A 23,916-nucleotide genomic window follows, 5' to 3' on the forward strand; every position below is an offset into this window, starting at 1 on the left:
AAACAAACTAAATAAGATATAAAAAAAAACAATTGTAAGGGGTTGTAGATCTCGTTTCACTGATTCTAGATTCCTGAATAACTTAAATTCGTTAAAAATTTCAATTACGTTAGTTATGATAAGAAGGGCAGAATAGGTTTTTAAAATAACATGTCGATGTACGAAAATGGCCTCTATAACGTCTAAGTGAAAAATCTCAACTATCTTCTTCATCAAAGAAATATTATATACAAAAATACTTTCATTTTATCGCATAACTTTTTCTAATTTATTTTTCCTGTCTGTTATTTCGGCACAAATGATACTGAAATTTCAAAGTTTTGTTCGTTAAACCTGATATAAAATTTTACTGAGAGGAAAGTGAAAGTCGGAAGCCGGAAACCGAGTGAATAGGACCAGCGCAAACTGGCAAACGGGAAAGCGGAGGATATCGTTTTACAATGTATATTTTAAGATATGTCAATTGAAATAAGGTATAAAAGGTATAAGGTACAAAGCTCCCAATTCGCCTTCGCCGTGATGTGCATATCCTTTCCACCCTTTTTTGATATATGTACTTCATGACGCCAACTCCCCTTCCTACCTTCGTTCCCGGTTCCAGTTGTTACCCTCTTCTACCCGTTCAAGACGTGCTTGCATCACTAAGGGTCGTATTCCAGAACTCTACTCAATGCTCAAGTCAAGATTTGAATATGGTTTAAAGCACTCGAAATCATACTCAAGTCCCTACCATTAGGGTCGTATTTCCAGTGCCTGTGTTTCCAGTGCAATCCTGACTTGAGCATTGAGTTGAGTTCTAGAATACGACCCTAAGACAGAACAGACTCCCTTCCCATATCCAGTCTAGCCTGTCTATCGCTTCTTTCAAGAAAAGGTTGAAAGCGCACTTTCTTGCTGAACTCTCTTAGTAATCACCTTATTGTATTTTTTTACATACCTGTTTATGTATACGTGTATCTGTGTATATATTACACTATTTACATGTTGATGGTATTTATTATGATTCATTATAATACTTATGTAAGTAATGGTATTTTAAATTTTTTATTTATGTATTTTATTATATTTTTTCCGCACTCTCTCTTGCACGCTATTGCCCGCTTTTAACCTTAGCTTTCACTGCCCTGGGTTGGCTGGAAGAAAGAGATAAGTCCATCTTTGCTCACTTTATGTGAATTTAATATTTCTGTTGTATTTATTTGGCGCAATAAAGATGAATCAATTTCAATGCTCTGAGAGTGATCTCGGAGTATTGCGGCGCATTTTCCTTTGTGGCATTGAAGAGCACGCTAAAGGTTAAATATCGTGCTTGCATCTGACTGTAACTGGAACGCAAAAAAGATACAGCCGCCATCTTTAAAAGATGTCAGTTTCGGCTGGCGATGCCAACATATACGAATAATTACATTTTGGTCTGCGATTCTCTAAACTCGCCGAATATAAGTGGTCCGAATATTAGTAGTGTATGATTTTTGTAATTAATGCACTTCAGTCGTGAGGATTTAATGCGTTTTTCTATCAAAAACAAATGAGATTTTTGAGATTTTAGTGGAAAAATGTCACTGTCGTAGATGTCACTTTTAGTGATCAGTAGATGAAAATATGCCCATATGCATAAGTGACTTTTGATGCATTGAAGTAATTATTGTATGGGGTGCGGGTATGTAAGATAGCCGCTCACGCGATGCGCTCATCCTACCGCAAAATGACGGCTATTTGGTTTCGCAAATTAGAAAAGGATTCAGTTTAAATACAAGTTTTTAAAAATAAAAATTATTATTCTGCATTGCTAAATAAATACCCTCCGTACTACAATAAAAACGTCTCAAATAAAATGCAGTAATACACCGCAAATCCTGCACTTAAAAAGCACTAATGAAATTTTTGGTGTACTTGGGTAAATATGATAATATTTCGTTTGAGTGGTTCTAATATTTACCATGAAATTACTCCTTAAAGTATAGTTTATAAACATTTATATTCAGGGTAAACTTAAAAAACGCTACTTACGGTATGTTTTCAATAAACAAACACCGAAATCACCAGCCCAAACAATAACACATACGATTGTCGTGACGTATTTTTGAAGTAGTTTATTTTTTTTAAATGACAGACCCAGGCATTAAAAACTTTATGGTTGCTAGAGTAGTTACCGAAATAGCAATTAGTATTAGTTCATTTACCTGTTATAACTTCGATATCCGATAAATCGGTATAAAATCATCACCGGAACCCTAGGTGTGGTATGCGTCTACGGCTGCATGTATCGCGTGAGCGGATAAGGTTGTTTGATGTTTATTTTGCACATGCGCATGCATTGTTTTTTTTTTCTGTACAAATATCGTTTTAGACGGCGAAAATTAAAAGATGTCCAAAAACAGCAGAAGAGATGAGTAGACATGACTTTTTTTCAACTCCTATAACCAAATCCCTTAAGGGCTGCGAGCTCGGTGAGTATTTTTCCCTTAGATAACAAGACCAAAAGTAATCAAATCCATAATCAAAAATATCGAAAAGTATTCACTTTTATATTTTTTTAATCAGAAGTATATAATAAGTAGTAAATTTTATTATCCTTCTAATTACGACGTTGCTATTGATTTTGGTGAAAACAGGAAACGAAATTAGAGGTAACTAAAATGTTCTATTAATTTTTGTGATAATTGACGATTTTTAAATAACAATTTTAAACGCTGTACTTTTCAAAGTATTTTTCCTTCTCAAAAATGAAAAACAGTCTGATAACAATAGAGTATTCTGTATTCTCTTACAATTCAATCAACAATCAACATCAACCCATTTATGAACCTCACTGCTTGTCACGGGCCTCCGCTCAGACGAGGGTTTAGGAGGACTGAAAAGGGTTGGGGATTTCAAACATTTTCCGAGAGTTGTGAACCCTATTCCGAAAAGCTCATGGTAAATTTGTAAATTTCAAATTAAATTTCGGACTCAAATTCCAACCGTTGGGGTTGGAACATTTTCGGAGATATCACATCTCCCAGTCTCACGCCTCGTTGCAGTTGGATAGGATTCGAGCTCTGATCCTGTAATCGGACTGACATAGTGGCGTTTTTGTATAAGTACCTTAACACCTCTATACACCTATAGTCTATTTGGCACCTTTGGAGAGACTGCAGCACCGCCCAGGTCTCGATTGAATCAAAGGCCTTCTCATAGTCCACAAATGCTAAGCAAAGTGGCCGCTTATACTCCTCGGTCTTCTGTATAACCTGCTGCAGCGTATGGATGTGGTCTATGGTACTAAAACCCTTTCGGAAACAACCAGCTTGTTCGGGAGGTTGGAAGTCGTCAAACCTGCGAGCGAGACGATTCGTAATAACTCTCGAAAACAACTTATAGATATGGCTTCTCCTCTTACTACTTCTAAAATTATGGCAGTCTTATTAGTAGTAAATAAAATAAAAATAAATAAGCGTTTATTCCCAGTAGTTTCATGTACTCAGTTTCATGTCGATGCCTTACTTTCTCAAACTCGTATCTTATAAAGAGTGATTATTCAAGAGACGGCAAAACTTTCTATTTATTTCAATTTTTATATCAAGGGTGATAATTTGGACGTATCACTTTAAGAATAGGTAAGAGTCAGTGTGTGAATATGAAAAAAATATGATCTGAAATCAGCCTGCAAAATTTGTATATACAATCCATTTCCTGCATTTCTGTAACTTTGTGCTTTAAGATACGAGTTTGGGAAAGTTGTCATAATTATTCCCATTAGTTCCATGTAATTTTAAACTATTTTTACACCTGACTTTTCTTCCTCGTCAGATCTTTATAAGTACATTAACCCCATTTCCAAAATGGATCCATTTAAAGAGTCTATGCAGAACATGCGATGACAAAACACTGTTTTATAAAAGATTTTCGGTTCAGAGTACGATAGACGATAGTTCAAATTATTCCTGTGATAGATACATGCCGATCTATTTATGACATTAATTTCTACATTACAGTCAGGTGGGACAAGAGGCAATATACTTTATTTTGAATCAATCGTTTTAAGCTCTAGAATAAAACAGATAAAGTCTTATAAAAATTTAAAATCTTATAAGAAAAGGAAGATCTATCAGTAGGCACGCTAAATTCAACACTTACGATATATCACAGTAGCAGTAGAGCTTCTTGTGAAAGAGTTCGTCCAGGGAAGTACTGCCACCTTACCTATTTCTGCCGCCAAGCAGTAATGTCAGCACTGTGTTCCGGTTTTGAAGGGTAAGGGTGCTGGTGAAATTACGGGCACATGGGACTTGTGAACTTATGTCACCCTGGACCCGGCGCAGTGGCAGTGCCCCTCAGATCTTTGCGATTTAAAGCCTGAGTGGCACTGAAACTGTTACTCGTTAGTCCCGTCACTTGATGTTATAAAAAAAAAAAGTATTTGTGAAACATGTGCAAATTGTGCTACGCTATGTTTCTCTTCCCCCAAAAGAAGGTGTAAAGAGCACGATCATAGTATTTCTTTTATAGGTAATATATACCGCGTGTCCTCAAGATTGCATAATTTTTTTTTAATGAATAGCAAATTGAGTAAGATTTATAGAAGAGAATAAGACCTTATTTAAGGTTTATAAACTCTATATCTTCGATAAAACGCAAAAGCTTTTCATCAAAGTAAAATTTAATTTGTAATTAATAATTAAGTTCTAAAGAGGACCAAAGATTTAAGCCGAATTCAAATGACGCAGTAATTTAGCGAATAATTGCGAATGCCTTGTGAAAGAGTTCATCCAAGAAGTACTGCCACCTTATCGTTTCTTCCGCCAAGCCTTAAAGGTGCTGGTGAAATCACAGTCACAGTGCTCCTCAGATCTTTGTGATTTATAGCACTGAATGACACTGCAACTGTTATGGACAGGCGTGTCGCTTACCATCAGGCGCACGAGTTATTCGTCCCGTCACTTGGTATCATAAAAAATATATATTATTTGTTTGAAACGAAACTACTTTTGCAGACCTAAACCGCACATACTTGATTTTTTCAAGCAAACCAACGTTTCGGCATAGAATAATAAGAGAAGTAAAGTAACTCCCGCCTGTTCGGTGTGTTAATGCCTACACTTGACTCGGAGCGTATGGTTGTCACATTTTATTTTAGTTGTACCTACCGGTTGTAAACATAATTAAAGAAATACCTTTGTTAAATGCAGTACTTACTATTTTTGTTTTTTCTTTTATACCAGCATCGCGAATTGGTGTGTCGATTTCGGGAGGGATATGAAATACAAATCTACACACATCAAAAGTGTCTAGGGATCAAGTACGTTTAAGAGTATTGCTGCAATTAGGGTTAATTATATTAACTTTTTTGTATCGCTATTGATACTTTTTAGTGAGTTTTAACATTTAAATAAGGAATATTGTTTAAAATTCGATAATAAGAAGAAAATCGATTGTCAATGTGGTTTTGTATAAAAATGAGTTATAGCGTTTTGACAAAATCATTACAATATCTGCATCGGAACCGAAACAATTTACATTATTATGGAGAGACGACATCATTTAACCCGAGAAGTGATGATGCGAGCCGTCGGAATGTTGGAAGCTGGTTCCAGGCAACGTGCTGTGGCTTTCACTCTTAACACTACACAGAGCGTCATAAGTCGCCTCTGGACGCGCTATCGCATGACGGGCAGCGTGGCCGAGCGACATGGAGGACGATCTCGCATCACGACTCGCAGACAGGACCGGTATATCCAAAATACTGCTCGACGGAATCGTACCATGACCGCCATGATGTTGGTTACGAGGCACCACAGCTCCTCAGGCTTGCTAATAAGCGATCAAACAATCCGAAATCGTTTACGTGAAGTGGGTCTGCGATCCCGAAGGCCGCTCAGAGTTCCACCTATTGCACCCTGCAATCGCAGGACCCGTTTACGATGGGCTCGTGAACACAGAAACTGGGAGGAAGAAGACTGGCGCTATGTGTGCTTTTCGGATGAATCCCGCTTCGGTATGAGACCGGATACAAGACGTACTCGAGTTTGGAGAACATCTGGACGTCATGAACGTTTGAGATATTGTCAGGAAGTTCATCCATATGGTGGGGGAACAATAATGATATAGGCCGGTATTTGGATCGGCGGAAGAACCGATCTCATTTGGATCAGGGGTAACCTCAATGCTCAAGTTTACGCAGAGAGGATTGTTTCTGATGTTGTCATCCCTTTGCGAGGCCAGTTGGGTGATTCAATGACAACGCACGTCCAAACATGGCTAAAGTCGTAACACGCATTCTTGCCGAAGCTCGTATCAACGTTCTGCCGTGGCCTGCTCAATCGCCAGACCTCAATCCAATTGAGCACGCATGGGATATGCTTCAAAGAAGAGCTGTGCCGAGTATGCATACCGTACATACTCTACAACAATATTTTGACTTGTTACAAAACACATGGGCGGCCATTCCTCAAAGTGATTTTGATGAACTCATCTTAAGCATGCCAAATCGCTGTAATTGTGTGATTCGTGTTAATGGTGGAAATACAGATTATTAATTTTCTTATCTTTACAATAAAAATGAGCAAAATCATCATTTTCGCCATTTTTTGTCATTTAATTGACGCCGTTAATTTGAGTTTTTTCCCACAATTTGCAACCACATCAATTTTAGTTTATTTTAATTAAATATAGGGGTAAGCGGTTAAATAAAACATAAGCATTAATTGTAAGTCAATGGCATTAAAGTAAGAAGTCGTCCTGGAAGACTGGATTTGGTAAATATTGCTTAAATAATTTTTATTTCAAAAATATTCACTTGATCCCTAGACACTTTTGATGTGTGTAGTTCAAAATAACCATAAACACGTCACACTTGATAACATTTTAACCGACAAAAAAGGAGGAAATTCTCAATTCGACTAGAGTTTTTTGGTGTATAATAGCAACTAGTAATCAACAACCCCTCGTGGAGAGGCGAAACACGTGTCGGGCATATTTTTTGAGGTGGTGTTTGTTACTGTAGTCGCGCTTATGTTATTTATTTTATTAATTTTATGAGGAGGGAGTATGGGATAATAAACTGCATGAAAAAATATTCAACAAAAGCGCACACGCTAAAAACAGATTACTTAGAAAAAGACAAAATTCTTTTTATAAAGACAAAAAAACGACTCCAAAGTGTATTTTAGTTATAAGACAGAAATATTTAATCCAAGAGCAAATTAATTTACTTCAAGCATTGACTTACTTCAAGTCACAAAGCCACTCTAAATTCAACAAAATATTTATTAGTTCTTAGAATTGTCCGATTTAGACTTGAAAAAAAAGAATGTAAAACTGAGAGGTATTTAATTATTTGACTGAAAATTTATGTTTTCTAATATCAAAAAGAGTAAATTTACAGGGTTATGGACCCACCCAACAGTATGTCTCACTGGTGTGAAAGCGCACACAGTTCAGTGCCAAACCTTTAAGTTACAAATAGGACGGAATCTCCCCAATTATTTGAGGTACATTCAGTGCGGTATAAACATTGACTTACAAATAAATGGACGACGGGTCTAATACAAAAACCACGAAAAAAGTGTCCCAAGTCAACCTATTCGAAATTTAAATTGTTATATCATCGCAGTATCGCGCTGTCCGTAGAACAAATGAAGACTAAAGCGGAGTGTCGCGCTCTGTATACGATTTTAGCGCCTTACAAGTGCGGACACTTTTTAGCGCGGACCCGACGTCCATATAATTGTAAGTCAATGGGTATAAATGCTACAGCGACAGTAAGCACTAACAATTCAAAATATATGAGATGACTTATACTATTGAAGTTAACAAAACGATAGCGCGTTTCAGAGTACAACTAATGCCATCTAGCAGTGGCGTGATGGAACTAATTGCATGTTAATGTTGTGCTTATTACAAGTGTAGTTTGTTTTCATGCTGAAACCAAATTTCTTAAATTATGACTACAAATAACACACTAACAAACTAGAGATACTACTTATTGCTTCTTTGGATAAATGACTGTTTATGATTTTTATGAATACAAGCACAAGTAAAAGTAATCATGTCACGGCTATTTTTCGGCATTGAAAACGCAACGAAATGTTGCTTTAAAAATGTACTCTAGAATTTAGAATATTAATCTGAATAGCAAACTACTTCTTTTTTTGTTTAAGAATATATTTTCTTAAAACACACCCAAGAAATGTTGAATTCATTTAAGATTATTTAAATTTGATGTAAGAGGTAAAAATTTCTTGATGTAAGTAATGTCCAATTAATTGATTAGAAATGAAATAAAATCTTGAAGTGAAAGTATTTGTCTAAAAGTTAGAATAAAGTTAAGAGTAAAATTGTATTAGAAAAAGATAAGCAGTGTTTTTGTAATGACAATATTTTAACATTTTTAATAAATATTTTTTCAGAATTAGCAAACATTTTGAGAAATTGCTATTTCTTATTAGTAGAAATCCTTTTTTTCTGTGCAGCTATTTTGCACGATTTTACCTTCACCCGGTCCGGAATTTATTCGCAAATTAATTTACTTCCCTTTTTTTATGTAATAATCGCGCAAATCTGAACACTTATACCTCGAGTCTTCGATTTATAATAGCAATTATCGTTAAGAAAAACCTTCAAAACATCTTATCATCAAAACAATAGGTATTTTTTACGAGAACGTTTTTTTAGACGTATCGCGAATAAAGAGACGCCTTACATTTTTATTATCTAACGTCACATTAAGTAGAATAGCCCCATAAAGAGCCCCGATTTGGCGACAAGTCGCAGATTCGAGTCCAACCAGCGTCCTGCAGCTTTATTGCCTCTCCTGATCGGAAACTGCGTCTTTTCCGAGTCGATGATCGGTCCGATCGGGTAGTCTCGAAATCAGACGATTTTCTGAACGAGAAGATGAACCTGATTCCTACTATATCTTTCTAATTTGTGAGTTAAATCACCTATTGTTCCGATTATAAATGTCAAAAGTTTCCGATCGGACAGTTGTGAATCGCAATTATGCGCCTCGACTCGGAAAAGACGCAGTTTCCGATCGGGAGAGGCAATTAAAATCAAGCTGCCGATTAAAGGAAATTTGCTCTGTTTGTTCGATCTTTCTCGGACTTTATATGTGAAATTTAATTTGAAATTTACCATGAGCTTTTCGGTGAAGGAAAAGAAAAAGATGGTTCACAACTCTCGGAAAACGTAGGAAGTCCCCAACCCGCACTGGGCCAGCGCGGCGGATATGGCCTAAACCCTCGTCTGAAAGGAAACCTGTGCCCAGCAGTGGAACGTGTAAATGGGTTGATCATGATCAACGTCTAATAATAATCGTACAGCGCCTCAACTACTTATATTTTATTGAATGTCAGAATGTTTCAGGACCATAATATTATTCAATTATTTTTTGTGAAATTACTACTTTTGTTATAATTATTAATACGGTTCGAATCCCGCCGGATCTTTGTATTAGTAAAATGTATTGACATTCAATAAAAAACATTTAATTACAAGTTAATAGCGACATCTCTAGCACAAGGCTGGTAGCTGTAAAGGTATCTAACTGGGTGACGAAATACTTTCATAGATTTCTCATAGATGACGCTACGGCTAAAAAGTCGTTGAAAACCAAGTACAAAGATCAGACAAAACTAGCACATAAATAAATTCGTGAGGTCCGCTAGTTCGTTCCGTGGCTTAGTTGGCACAGCGTTTGATACGGTTTGCTAGAACACGTCGGTTTGAATCCGGCCGAATCCGGATCGAAGGTTTATTTTCTGAGTGTTCGGTCTTTGTATCAATAATTATGTATACAGTAGTTGGCCAAAACTTCTTAACTTTTTACGTGCGCACATGCAGACGTGTGTCATGTTTTTTTTTAAAATATAACGCACACACTCAGAATAGCCCTGCACTAGGTAAAGCCTGTGTCGCGGGTGCCATGAACACACACATAGACAGCCACAAATTACACCCAATCTCTTCTGTTTCTTCTGAAACAGACGAGTTTGCTGCCACTGCCGGAAATCGAACCTGGGACCTCTGCGTGGCAGTTCGGCATGGTAAACGTTCGGCCACAGAGGCAGGTAAAATGTAAAATAAAATAACTCACTTTAATTGCATCCATTTGCTGGTCAGCGGCGGTCAATTCGTCACCCGCCACTATTGCGAACTTGGTCCATCCGAAGGCGCGCAGCAGCGCCACGACGGATTTGCTGACTTTGTACGCCGGCGGCAGCGTGCGCGCAAAGGTCACCCCGAGGCCTGCGCCTGCTCCGTGAGACGACCGCGCACCCGCACATTTCTGGAGGACAAAAAGATTTGCTTAACTATTTCTATAAACAGTTCAACAGCTAAATACTCGTATATGTAAATTTATATATTTCAAGAAGTGTCGTCGTCTCTTAGGTCCCGCGTTCGATCCCCGGCCGGGTCAATGAAGGAAAATCAATATTGTCTCTAGTCTGGATGTTTGAGATACCATCGTTTCTTCCGATTTCCGTAACACAATTACTTTAGTTAAGTGCTTTGGGATCAAAGCTACGTATGTGGTGTTGTCTAATACGAGGGTTGCCTTTTATATTTCCGGATTTGGCAACCTTAATGTTGCGATCTGGCAATCAATCATCGTTTAGTTTGACATTTTTGGCGGCAAACGTATTCAAAACATTTTGACATCCGAGCTTATTTGTGTCGTTTAAAATTATTTGAAAAATTCCAAACAAAAACATTTTCCTGCGATTATTTTTTACAACTTTAGAGGTGGATTAACTCAACAAGACTGCATTGATGAACGTAATTCGACTTTTGACGATGAAGCTTCATCAAAAACTGGTGTTTATCGATAGTTTTCGTAATTCAAACGAGACCGTGGTTCACTCAAAGACGAATTTCGTGAAAACCGTAAAAAATTGTTAGTCTGGAAAACATAATGCTGTGCGAGAACAGATATTGCAACATCGTCATGTGGCCTATCATGAGATTGAGGCATCCCTGGGCATTAGTAGGACTAGCATTTATTCAATTTTGCATGACCATTTGGTCATCAAAAAGATTTATTCGCGTTAGACCCCACATAGTTTGACGATCGCTCAAATTAAGGGTCTTGTCGATAGATCGAAAGAAATGCTAAAAAAATACGATTGCAGTACTTTAAAAGACGTCTATGATATCACATAACAGGTCACAATTCGTGAATCTACGCGTATGAGCCTGAAAGTAAACAGCTGTCGACTGTATGGGTTTTTCAAGATGAGCCCAATCCAACGAAAACTGTTCGTACACGAAGCAATTAATCGCCTGTTTTTACGGAAAGAATGGATATTTTACAATCGCAACATTAGAACAAATTTTAACGGTCAATTCTGAATGGCACGCAACCATTTATTTGCCAGTTGTCAGTGAATAAATAAGAAAGACCACTTGCCGAAGACGGACTGCGGCTCACCCTTCAAATCGGAACGCAGTTAGCAACATTACCGCCTGGCGACAGAAATAGGTAAAGTAGCAGTCCTTCTCTGTACAACTTTTTCACAAAGATCTCTACTGCTAAATGTCAATGGTATGAGGATGAGAGGCTGGTCTACAGCGGGATGGATGGATCAGCTGAAAGTAGAACCAAAATTCATTTCTTGTAACACAGAGACAACTGATTTACTTCAAAAACACTTATACTGGACATGATCCTCAGCCATGCTAAAGGAAAGAGAGAGAAAAGTTTTGTAATCATAATTATGGATGTGGCTCTTATAGTGTAGTGAAGCACAAAATCTGCCAAACAAACAAGTCTTGTGGGAGCCCAAAATACACACAAAAGTTTGATTCTATTTCAGACATTAAGAAATCTAACTCAAAGATATTCCACTGTAACAATCTAGAAATGAATATCAAAGGTCATGGTAATATCAGATTATCGTAAACTGATTTAGTATCAAAGTTACACGTGTTCAAAGGACCAAATTTATGTTAATTACAATTAACAGGTAATATTTTCCATAAATTATCTAAAAGCATGATTGAAAATCCTCAAAAACAAAAAGGATTCAGCTTGGCTGGGCAGCGTTTGGTAAACTACGTCGAGTCTTCTCGTCACCCATACCGCAAAGTTTGAAAACAAAGATTTGTCAATCAGTGCGTTCTAACTGTTATGACATACGGAGTCGAGACGTGAACACTCACGATACGGTTAGTTCACCAGTTGAAAGCCGCTCAGACAGCTATAGAACGAGCTATGCTCGGAGTTTCTTTGAAGGACAAGGTACGGAATGAGGTTATCCGACAGAGAACTAAAGTCGTCGACTTAGCTGGTAGAATAAGCAAGCTGAAGTGACATTGGGCTGGTCATATCTGTCTAAGAACCGTTAACCGTTGGGGGAAGCGAGTTCTTGAGTGGAGACCACTGCTCGGCAAACGTAGTGTAGGACGCCCTATGGCCAGATGGAGTGACGATTTGCGAAGGGCTGCTGGCAGCAGATGAATGCAACGAGCTAAGGACCGGGAGAAATGGCGCGCATTGGAAGAGGCCTATGTCCAGCACTGGACTACGATAAGGTGTTGATGATGATGATGATAATTGAAAAACATTTGATACAATATCAGTTTATTGAATATCACGATATTTTACTACTATGATATTTAATTATTCTTTGGGAAATTACTCCACTAGTTTATTATAATTGTTATATTTATATACATATACATATAACCCGGAGTATAACCGTACAGGGAGACATTGTGGGAAACTCCCTCGTCACTAATTGTGTCAGGAATTATTCGATAATTGGTCTATACGTTCTTCGTTATCTATTCCTTAAGCCGGCGGTGAATAATAACGTCAAAATAGTTAAACTTAGAGCCGAAGGGTTTGTAAGTGCACATCTTAGACTATTGGTTTATTTTTTCCATCCTCTAAGGTGCACATCACAACCGGCGACCTGTCAAAATGCTATTCCGCCGAAAAACTGACACAACTCCATTCGGTGTTACCCGCTCTAAAATAATAATAACTACAGTAATTGATTTAGTGAATAAACTAAGTACTCGACACCTCGATTTCTTGATTCAATAACGCGTTATTATATTATGTAATTTATAATTGTTATATACAAAGGCCGAACACTAAGAAAAATTCCTTCGATCCGTCTGGATTTAAAGCAGCGTCAGCATACCGTCCTAGATGTAATGTAATCAAATTATTTGTTTTAACCACTTTTTATGGAAAAAAGATTGAACAGCATTTTGGTATCGTTGAAATTGACCAGATTGTCATCTCTCCACTGAGAGACGAGAGCTCAAGTTCGTCCGCTCTACTATGGCCTCTCTCAATGAACGGATGACTACCCTGCCACCTTTTGTAATTAACAGACAACTCGGTAACATCCGTAATCGTGCTGTCATCTGCATATCCAAGAACACCACACATCACAAACCTGGGACTAGCAGATCATTGATATACAGCTAGGAAAGAGTCGGTGATAGAATCGACCCTTGAGGAACTCCGGCGTCGATAGCCATCAAGTCAAATGAATATGCCTATTCTTAACGAACGTTCAGTCATATTGGAAGGAAATCTGATATCCAACTACAAAAGTCAACAGGGATGCCGTAAGCAGGAAACTTGCTCAGCAGACTACCGTGCCGAACTCTATCAAAGGCCTTCAGGATATCAAGTAACGCGGCCAGTACCTCACTGTGTTTCTCCATGGTCTCGGTACAGCAGTGCGTAACATATATACATACACAGAAGATCGCCCCCGGCGAAAGCCATATTAATGATCGCTGAGTAGGAAGTTCGTTTCATGATATGACAGCTGCTTGCATTTATATTGTATAGATATATAGCTATTACTCTTTTTTTAGTTCTATTTATGTTAATTTGCATTGTATATTGTTAAGAAATATAAATTAGTTTTATCAGTTCAAATGGAAACAAAAGCAAATAACAAATAAAGTACATACATTATTGTAGACAATTATAAATTTGTATTCGGATGCATTCGGATATCCGAAGTTTGCCGAGACATATTTAAAAAATAATAATAATGTACCAGACAACTACACCAATTGCCTGGCGTGAAGGTAGGGAATTCCCTGTACTATGAATACCGTAGCACTCGAATTCACTCCGGGGCACTTCTCAAAACAGCCAGACTACAACCAAATTAGAAACGTTCATTTTCCAAATTGGTGCTACCGGAAATCTCTTTATCCACCGCCCACAGTACAAACCAATGAGCTACCGAGGTCTTCAAAATAGTTGTACTGTAACACACGCTATTTACGACGTAGCGTCTATTATACGTCAAAATTCGTCACAATCACTGAACCGTAAGTGATGTCAACGCCCACGGGTGTTTCATTTTCGTCCCACCACTGAGTTGATGAAAATTACTTAACCGAAACTGATCGTTGCTAATCTCGTATTAAAATGATTACTACGTATTCTCCTTATTTACGCTCTTAGAGATCGCAAATTAATCAATGCATATTTTTTGACATTCGCCAGCTAATCATATCTGCAAGTCCACTCAACAAATTGAAATTCCTTGCAATCTTAAACTTTATGTGATAACAATAACTTCTAATTTTGTATGAGCAATTGCGGCGTCATTGTCCTATTGGAATGACATGGTATGATGGTATGACGGGCTAGTTTCCGCAATTCAACGTCAAGGCGTCTATTTTTTTAGGACGAATAAGTCATGCACCTGATGGTAAAAGACACGCCTATCCATAACAGTGCCACTCAGAGCTTTAAATCGCAAAAATCTGAGGGACACTGCCACAGCGACCGACCACCCTGAGACTAAATTGAAAAGTCCAATGTGTCTGTAATTTCACCAGCACCCTTACCCCGTAAAACCGGAACGCAGTAGGTAGTGCTCACATTACTGCTTGGAGACAGAAATAGTTAAGGTGGCAATACTTCCCTGGACGAACTCTTATATACAAGTTTTTTTAATAAAAAAATATGAACTCATTTGATCTCCATCTCGCTTGATAGAAAGTGACGATGAGGTCCACGATGGAGCATGCCTATTCACTTTCGCTTTAAAAAAGCCCAAGTTACAGCGTTCGGGGAAAAAGTCAACAGGTAGAGAATTTTATTCCGTAGCCGGTCGCCATATAAATGTGAATGGAGACTACATACTACATAAGTATGGAGACTATACCCGTTCGGGCGGTACCTATAAGGGTACGGTTATTTGCACATGTTGATTTCCGTACATTTACATACATTTAATGTTCGGTGGTTTCAGTCCGTTTTGTCGGAGCCAACATATAATGTCGCGGAGATTTTGTATACTTGTTTGGTTAGTTCATATTTTGATTTATCCATCTGGATTTTATATTTTGTTGATATATCGTTCTTATAATGGGCTGACATGTTCAATACTGATCAAAGCCCCTAAATAGAGTTCAAAATTGTGGTTAATTTAAATTGTACCTAAATATTGTATTGAAGTATAAGGAATAAAAAGTGTGCACTTTTATATACTAAATCTAAGACTTTTATAAAACGAATTACACCGTCCTGCTAGTCCCTCAGACGCGGGCGAGTGACGCGAGCATTCAGTTTAGGTATACGTAGGAGATAAGGAATGAAAATAAATGCAATGCAGTTGCGCGACCAAACAGGTTGTTGCCTTTTCGAAAGTCGGGTGACTTATATCGGATAACACTGTAATCAGATTTTATTATTCTTTTCTTTTAGATAATCTAAGTAAAAATTTCCCTTATTGATTTTTTTCTTCTACTGAGTGCTTGCACAAGTTCTAATGATAACTTATTTGTGGAAACTCGTAACTGGCCATCTGTATTTATTATTGTAACTTTTTATATACCTAGCTATTAGTTTCTCTAAAAATGTAAAATATAATAAAAAGAAAGAAAATATAAATGGTTAAGCCGAGTCCGAATCGCTTTCTGTTTTGCTAGAGATAGATGACGAATTCCGAATGAAAATGCACCTGGATTCTAGGTGAGCGTATTTACGTTCTTTGAAATTACTCTTCAGAAGTTTATTTAATACGCCTTTGATAGTGTTCTGCGGTGTTATTACCATTTATTACCCATCCTGAGAGTGGAGTTCCTTGTGAAAGAATTCGTCCAGGGAAGTATTGTCACCTTACCTATTTCTGCCGCCAAGCAGTAATGTGGGACATGGGACTTGTCAACTTATGTCTCAGGGTGAGGGGAGCAGTGGCAGTACCCCTAAGATCTTTGCGATTTAAAGCTCTGAGTGGCACTACCCCTAAGAGTGGCACTGCAACTATTATGGATAGACGTGTCTCTTACCACCAGGCACATGACTTATTCGTCGCATCACTTGGTATTTAAAAAAAATACATGTTTCCTAAAGTTGTATCCAACTTGAGAAATATCACAAATTTTCTGCGTATTAAATTCAGATAGTATAAGTTTGTTCCAATTTACTTACTACTTTCTTGCTACTACTGGTGTGCCACAAGGAAGTGTCTTGGGCCCAATACTTTACCTTTTATACACAAACGACATACCTCAATCAATTGACAATTACATTGCCACTTTTGCGGATGACACAGCAATTATGGCTGTAGGAAACAACCACAAGGAAGCGGTCAGTAAAGTTCAAAAAGCCATTAACCAATGCTACGAGTGGACCAAGAAGTGGGGAATAAGGCTAAATGAAACTAAATCAGTGCACATTGACTTTAGTTACCAAAAAATTTACTACTGTCCAGTGTACATTAGAAACAAACAAGCACCCTACGCAAATATCTCGGTATGACCCTCGACGTGAAGCTGGAAAGCTCACATCAAGAAGAAAAAAGAGGAATTAGACATACGCTTAAAGAAGCTGTGCCACTAAAAGCAACATACAGACAATACAACACTTCCAAAATAAAATACTGAGGACAATTGTGGGTGCTCCTTGGTATATACGAAATAAGGATCTGCATCGTGATTTGGATATAGAGGCTGTAAATAAAGTGATAATAAAGTACGCCGAAGCTCACGAACATAGATTTCATCATCACGTGAACATAGAGGTATATTACTATATACATTACTATATGCATATTACTATATATTATTACTATACAGCTATTAAACAATACAAATATAGTGCGTAGACTACAAAGAACTAAACCTTTTGAGTTAGTGTAGTTAATTATAGTGAATAAAATGAATATTAGTGCCAGTGCTAACTAGACTACGAACACACAAACGAAGTGGCATCTCCAGCCGCTCACGCGATACATGCAGCCGTAGACGCATACCACACCTAGAGGTGCCGGTGATGATTTTATACCGATTTATCGGATATCGAAATTATAACAGGTAAAATAACTAATATTAATTGCTATTTCGGTAACTACTCTAGCAAACCATAAAGTTTTTAATGCCTGGGTCTGTCATTTAAAAAAATAAACAACTTCAAATATACGTCACACAATCGTGTGTGTTGTTGTTTGGGTTGGTGATTTCGGTGTTTATTTATTGAAAACATACCGTAAGTAGCGTTTTTTGAGTTTACCCTGAATATAAATATTTATACAATATACTTTTCATGGTAAACGTTACCACTCAAACGGAATATTATCATATTTATCCAAGTACGCCTAAAATTTAATTAGTGCTTTTTAAATGCAGGATTTGCGGTGTATTACTGCATTTTATTTGAGATGTTTTTGTTGGTAGTACGGAGGGTATTTATTTAGCAATGCAGAATAATATTTTTTATTTATAAAAACTTGTATTTAAACTGAATCCTTCTCTATTTTGCGAAACCAAATAGCCGCCATTTTGTGATAGGAGGAGCGCATCGCGTGAGCGGTTAACTAATTTTAAAAGATATTTTGTCGATGGACTATTTCTTTATATAAGTTACTTTTATTTTAGGAAATTATGTTAAATTAAAATTGCTTATTAGTCTTGTAAAATGGCTAGATTGTAATTAGTTATAAGGTTTTGTTTTGCTTTATAACAAATTTTAAAAAATACTTAGGTGTTACTATCGTTTTTTTTGCCGTAGTACATTCAATGGATCGAGGGCAAAAACAAAAATTCCACGGTACCATTAATGGGACAATGGCATGTCTAATCATGTCTAATGGTACTACAGTAAAGTTTTTTATTATGACATCATGTGACGGGACGAAGAAGTGCGCGTGCGCCTGGTTGTAAGCGACACGCCTATCCATAAAAGTTGCAGTGCCCTCAGACATAAAGTTAATAAGTCTCACGTGCCTGTAGTTTCATAACCCCTGCCCTTCAAAACTGGAACGCAGTAATGCTCTCATTACTGCTTAGCAATAGGAAAAAAAAATTGGTATGCTGGCAGTATTTACCTGGACAATATCTTTCACAAGGAGCTCTACTGCATCTTATCTATTTTCGTACATACACAAATATTTCGTTCAGTTTCAGAGATACCTATGACCTCACAGAAGTAACGATATTATAAATGTTTTAATAGCAATACCTCTCACTGACCGTGAAAAAAACATCGCGATAGATCCTGTAAAACAAAGAAGGTTCTCAACTTCTGGGAAACGTGTGAAGTTCCTGGTAAATCCTTGTAACACGAGTGAAACGGCCGGTTACTACTTATGCACTGGTTTATTCCACGCTTGTATAGGTGACCTATCTACGTATTAGTCCCCAACCTGTGAACAGAAGAAAAGAACTGTGGCCTAAAGAGCGATCCCATTTAGAACATCTCCGTGACCTTCAATTGATCCTATAATCGGTTGAATATGATAATGATATCGTACTTTTTTTAGTAACCTATTATGTCCCACTGCTGTGCAAAAAGTCTCAAACCTATTAAGACCGTCCCGGCAATACCTTCTCGGCCGTCCCCGCCGTCTTTTTTCCATCCTTCGACACTTCTCGGGTTGCATATGATTGGTCATAGTTTCAAATTCTAAAAGAAATAACAAATTCTGGACTGTCAAACTTTACCCTGTTTGCATGTCGCTGAAATTTCAATAGGTACCATCAATACCTATTATTGCAAATTACGTTTTGATTTTATATTAAAATTTCAATCAATGTGCTGCCATCTAACGGTTAATAGCTGAACGACGATGAATTCGAGATGTGTACTAAGTTCTTCAAAAAAGAAGCGACCGTATTGCAGCGGTGTAAGGTTTACATTCGTTTCTTGTAACAAAAAAAATTATAACGATGAATTTAATGATGATACGAAACACCACCATAGATAATATTACAAGTGCGACTATAATATTTGCGATTCTCAAGGTTTTCCGCGAAATAATTGACACGACCATAACTTCGCGAACTGTCGGCCCACGTGATACGCAAACTAAGCACTCCTACCGTTTTCATTGTACGATGACTGTGACTATAGATTTGTTGGTGTGCTAACACCCTACCCAATATGTGTTCCTCGATAAACTCACAGATACTATTACATATTTCTCGCAATATGATCAGATAATATTAGTTGGAGAATTCAAAGCGATGTTATTGGATAGCAAGGATCATAAATCGAAGCAATTAAAGTTTTATTAATATCAGTAACTACGTAACGTCGAATAGATTTCACTAGCCACAACTCAAATGTATCAGATTCTCCGCTCTCTCACTCACCGCTCAGACATTCAAGTTGCATGCTTTGGATGATTACGTGAACGTGAAAAAGCTAAGCAACCGTACTCTTACAAAATGGAGAAATCAAAATAAAAAAGAAAGTTTACACATCTAAAACAATATATTACAGTAAGGGTTATATCAGGGCTCTGTTACTCGCCTAAGTTTACACAATAAGCGCCTACCGCTGAGTGTACCGACGTCGGTACAAGTCGTTCATTTATGAGCATACGGCTCCGCATGCCTGCACACCGTGGGCAACGTTATTTTCACCACTCTGAGCGCGTGCGTAGGTTCCTTTTTCCTCATCATTAGTCAGATTTTGTAGGCTATTAGCGTAGGTATTTTTGATTGTGTATGAGAGCGATGTATCGGTTACGTAGTAACTATTAAGTAATCTGTGGTTATATTACGTACAACCTAAGCATTGCCAACAAAAAAACTAATTATCAAAATCGATAACAAATACAGTCGAATTGAGAACCCCTCCTTTTTTGAAGTCGGTGAAAAAGCGACATAAATTTACAGCTGTATATCAAAACATAACCATGATAAAATATGTAGTTTTAAATTTACATTATTATAGATTATAAATATATAATAAATTGTTTTCAGGTGTTTTCGGAAATTGGAAGGTTGTGAAAGTAATATATGTATATAGTACGGTAGTTTTAGATATTATTTGTATATAACTATGATTTTCATCAAAGTCAATAGAGGTTTTATCTATCTACAGTAGTTTGGTAAACTATTCATCATTCAACAAAAGCCTAGGCTTAGCTACGTCAAATTGTAACGTTGCCAAATGTATTACATTTATATCCGCATTATCTTCGAATGGATTTCTAAGATTTACGTTATGAAATATTTAGGTTTTGGTAAATATTGAAACATTCAGAAGACCAAATGTGTCTTTGTCCGTAATTGCCTTTATATGTTCTTCTCTTCTCTTTCGTATCACTCTTGACAGAGTGGTCGTGGTCATCACGGAGTACGTTTGTTAACGGCTGGTGTGGCTTGCTTCACGACATCTCGCCATCTCTCTCTGTTAGTGGACTCCCTCGTGCACTCGTGTAAAGGACCACACACTGCAGATTTTATTTGATCGGTCCATCGAATGGGTGACCTTCCGCGCAATGTAGTGTCCACAGTAGACAGACGCTGCTTGATGCCGAGTTCTTGGAGTCTGGAGGCGTTTGAACGAAAGTCTGTCCACGATACCCCAAGCATTCTTCTCCAGCACCACAATTCTACTTTCAATCTTCTTCTCGATTTCACTTGCTGGAGGTAGTCTTGGTGGATCCTGCTAGCCCGTAAATAATATGGTGATTAACTTATTTCCCTTCAGAATTTGTAGCAGAAAACTACGTCAAAATATTGATGCTTCTGCATGAATTCTCGGAGCATTTCAATTTGGTCAGTAATGGCGTGCACATTCAACTTTATCACACAATATTTTTAATAAATATTAGTTGGATTATGTGTATTATCTACAAGTTTATGCACTGAGATATAGACAGGCCAATTACTGACCTGTGCGTACGTCTCCGTATATTCCAAAAATATTCTGTATTTATTGTAATAAAGATAATATCTCTAACAATGCCGTGCTGTTCTATTCGGTGGTGTGGGAAAAACAGCAAAACATCTAATTACAAAACAAGCGGAATCACATTTCATCGGTAATTAAATATTAAATATGTAATTCTGCAATTTTCGGTCATTATAGCAAAGCTCTAGTTAACTGGTCGATTTGAATTGAAACAGTTGACGACACCCATTGACGACACCCGTCAATTGTTTCGAACTCGGGTTAGCCAATCGGAGCGCAGTGGTTACAGTAATGATATGGCAGAATAGTTTTCAAACAAATTAAATGACATTTCGTCTCTATTTCTGGTTATATACTCGATGGAACAAAATTACTGAAATACTAAAAATAGATTGTGTATACAAATATTGCAGGCTAATTTCACATCACATTTCCTTCATATTCACTCACTGGCTTTTACCTATTCTTAAAGTAATGTAATAACCTTAGAATAATAACGCATAGAAACCTAGTCCGCACTTGCTAAGTGGGGCAAATTGAAGCGCGCCCAAAGGGCCTACACGAGCGGGTTCATACAGTGCTCAAGGTCAACTTGCACCGCGAACAGATCAAGAATTTTAGCTAAAAATGACGAAATGTGCGGTAAATGAGTGTAAAAAGACGTCAAACAAACATAAAATATGTAGATATTAACATCACGTTCCACAAGGAAGTAACGCGTTTCAACTTGTATTTTTATATAAGTATTCACTAAAACCGAAAATTAACCTACTACTAAAACTAGCCTACATGAATTTGATTTTTGCCTCACTTGTGACAGTTCGTTTGAAATGAAACTATCATCCTATGCGTTATTATTCCAAGGTAATAACTTTAATTTAAATTTAAAATAAATAGAAAGATTTTCCATCTCTTGAATAATCACTCTTTATGAGATACGAGTTTGAGAAAGTAAGGCATCGATATGCGTGCGGCTTGGAGATATCACACGTTTTCTTCTACACGTAGGTTTCTTTGAGACGTTGAAAGAACACTCCTTTGCCGTTAGTAAGAGATATTGCCACTTAACATTAACAAAATGTTAATAAAAATTAGAAGTCAAGGTCATAGGTAGCCATGCCGTTGCAGGGATTCGAACTGTCAATTGGGGAGCAACCATTCTTTAGTATACTACCGCTTGAGAACATAAGACCAATAGAAAAAATAGAGTAATTTATACATTCATTTCAATTACTTATTTACGTTGTAAGATCTTAAAACTACGCGCAATTTGCGGCGCTAAACCAGATGACACATGCAAACCCTTGATCAAAAAACTCAATATACTTCCTCTCGCCAGCATGTATGTTAGAGATATCTGTGAGTTTGTCAAGACCCACTAGGTATCAACATTTCAAAATACGTGGCGAAATAATTCAACGACAAACTAGAGCTAAAATTATGAATCAGTTATACCAACCTCGCTGCCATAAAGAAATTCATACGAATAACTGCTTCAACATGTGCATCAAGATTTTTAATAATTTACCAAATGACATTAAATTACTACAAGGACGTACTTTTAAATGCGTTATTATTCTAAGCTTTTAAACTACAATTGACAAAATGGGTTTTGACATATTGCTTCTATAGTAATAAAGCATATTTCGCCTTTACAAATACTAATTAACATTATATGCAATTAACAGTACACAAGAGATATAAATTCCATTACATTTGCACACCTGCTTGCAGGTAGAATACATTGTACCTAAATTAATTTAAGATCTGTATATTTAATGTATTCTGGCAAATAAACGTATTCTATTCTATTCTACTTATTTCATAACATGGTCCAACGTAAACCGTTTGCGATATTACTCCACTAGTTTTAAATTTTTTTGTAAATTTTATTCCCATTTATGTATGTACCTGAAGAAAGAATCTGCAAACTTGTAAAAGAACCAAGTAATCTATTTCTTTTTCTTGATCTAGTTGCATTTTGGTTATTATTTTGATTATTTGATTGAAATTCAAAGAAACATATATTATTATTTTCTATTTCTATTTTTTTCTTGCTTTATGCTTGGGATTTCTTTAATGGGCCGAATACCTAATGAGGTTATACGCCAAAGAACTAAAGTGTAAAGTGTAAGTGAACAAAATCAGTAAGCTTAAGTGGCAGTGGACCGGGCATGTTTGCAGGAGGGTTGATCGCTGATAGAGCAGACTTATTCAGGAAAGGCTGCAAGGTGGACGGACGACCTGAGAAAGGTGGCCGGCAGCGGCTGGATGCGAGCGGTACAAGACCGGGAACGTGTAAGCTAATGATGTTTTTTTCTAGGTTTATGAACGGTTAAGGGCCGCGTGCGTCTAACTGTCATGGCAAAATACGCTCTATTTGTTTAGCATTTACGTTTTAATTTAAATGAGCGTTCCGGGCACGCGGGCTAGCCTGGTTTGAATTTGGTCTACGCGGCGGCCCGCACGACGACCGGGCGGTAATTTTGTTGAGAGGAATTTAAATGTTGTTGCATAATAAATATAATTCAGATTCGCCATTAACGTACATGAAGGCGTGGTAACTAGGCGGTCTCTCTCATCTCTCCCTTCGTGTAACTGGGCACTAAGTGTCGTATTCTAGAACTCTACTCAATGCTCAAGTCAGGATTTGAGTATGGTTTAAATAATAATAATAATAATAATAATAATAATACCATTTATTTCGGACCAAAACAGTTATCCATAGTTTGTTAGTAAACAACTTAAGACTAAGGTTAGTATTATACAAATTCATTATTAAAATTAAAATTAAAATT

General features: G+C 37.1%; 1 protein-coding gene across 1 annotated transcript in view; it reads right to left on the reverse strand.

The window, feature by feature from the left end:
- Positions 1-23,916, reverse strand: part of LOC113240039 (guanylate cyclase 32E) — a 193,353-nt gene that overhangs the window by 166,330 nt on the left and 3,107 nt on the right. The window contains exon 3 of the mRNA XM_026477244.1: positions 10,079-10,270. Coding sequence (XP_026333029.1) covers positions 10,079-10,270 — 192 coding nt within the window. The remainder of the gene's footprint in view (positions 1-10,078; positions 10,271-23,916) is intronic.

This window comes from Hyposmocoma kahamanoa, unplaced genomic scaffold, assembly GCF_003589595.1.
Source record: "Hyposmocoma kahamanoa isolate Upper Pololo Valley unplaced genomic scaffold, ASM358959v1 119, whole genome shotgun sequence".
NCBI classification, from domain to species: domain Eukaryota; kingdom Metazoa; phylum Arthropoda; class Insecta; order Lepidoptera; family Cosmopterigidae; genus Hyposmocoma; species Hyposmocoma kahamanoa.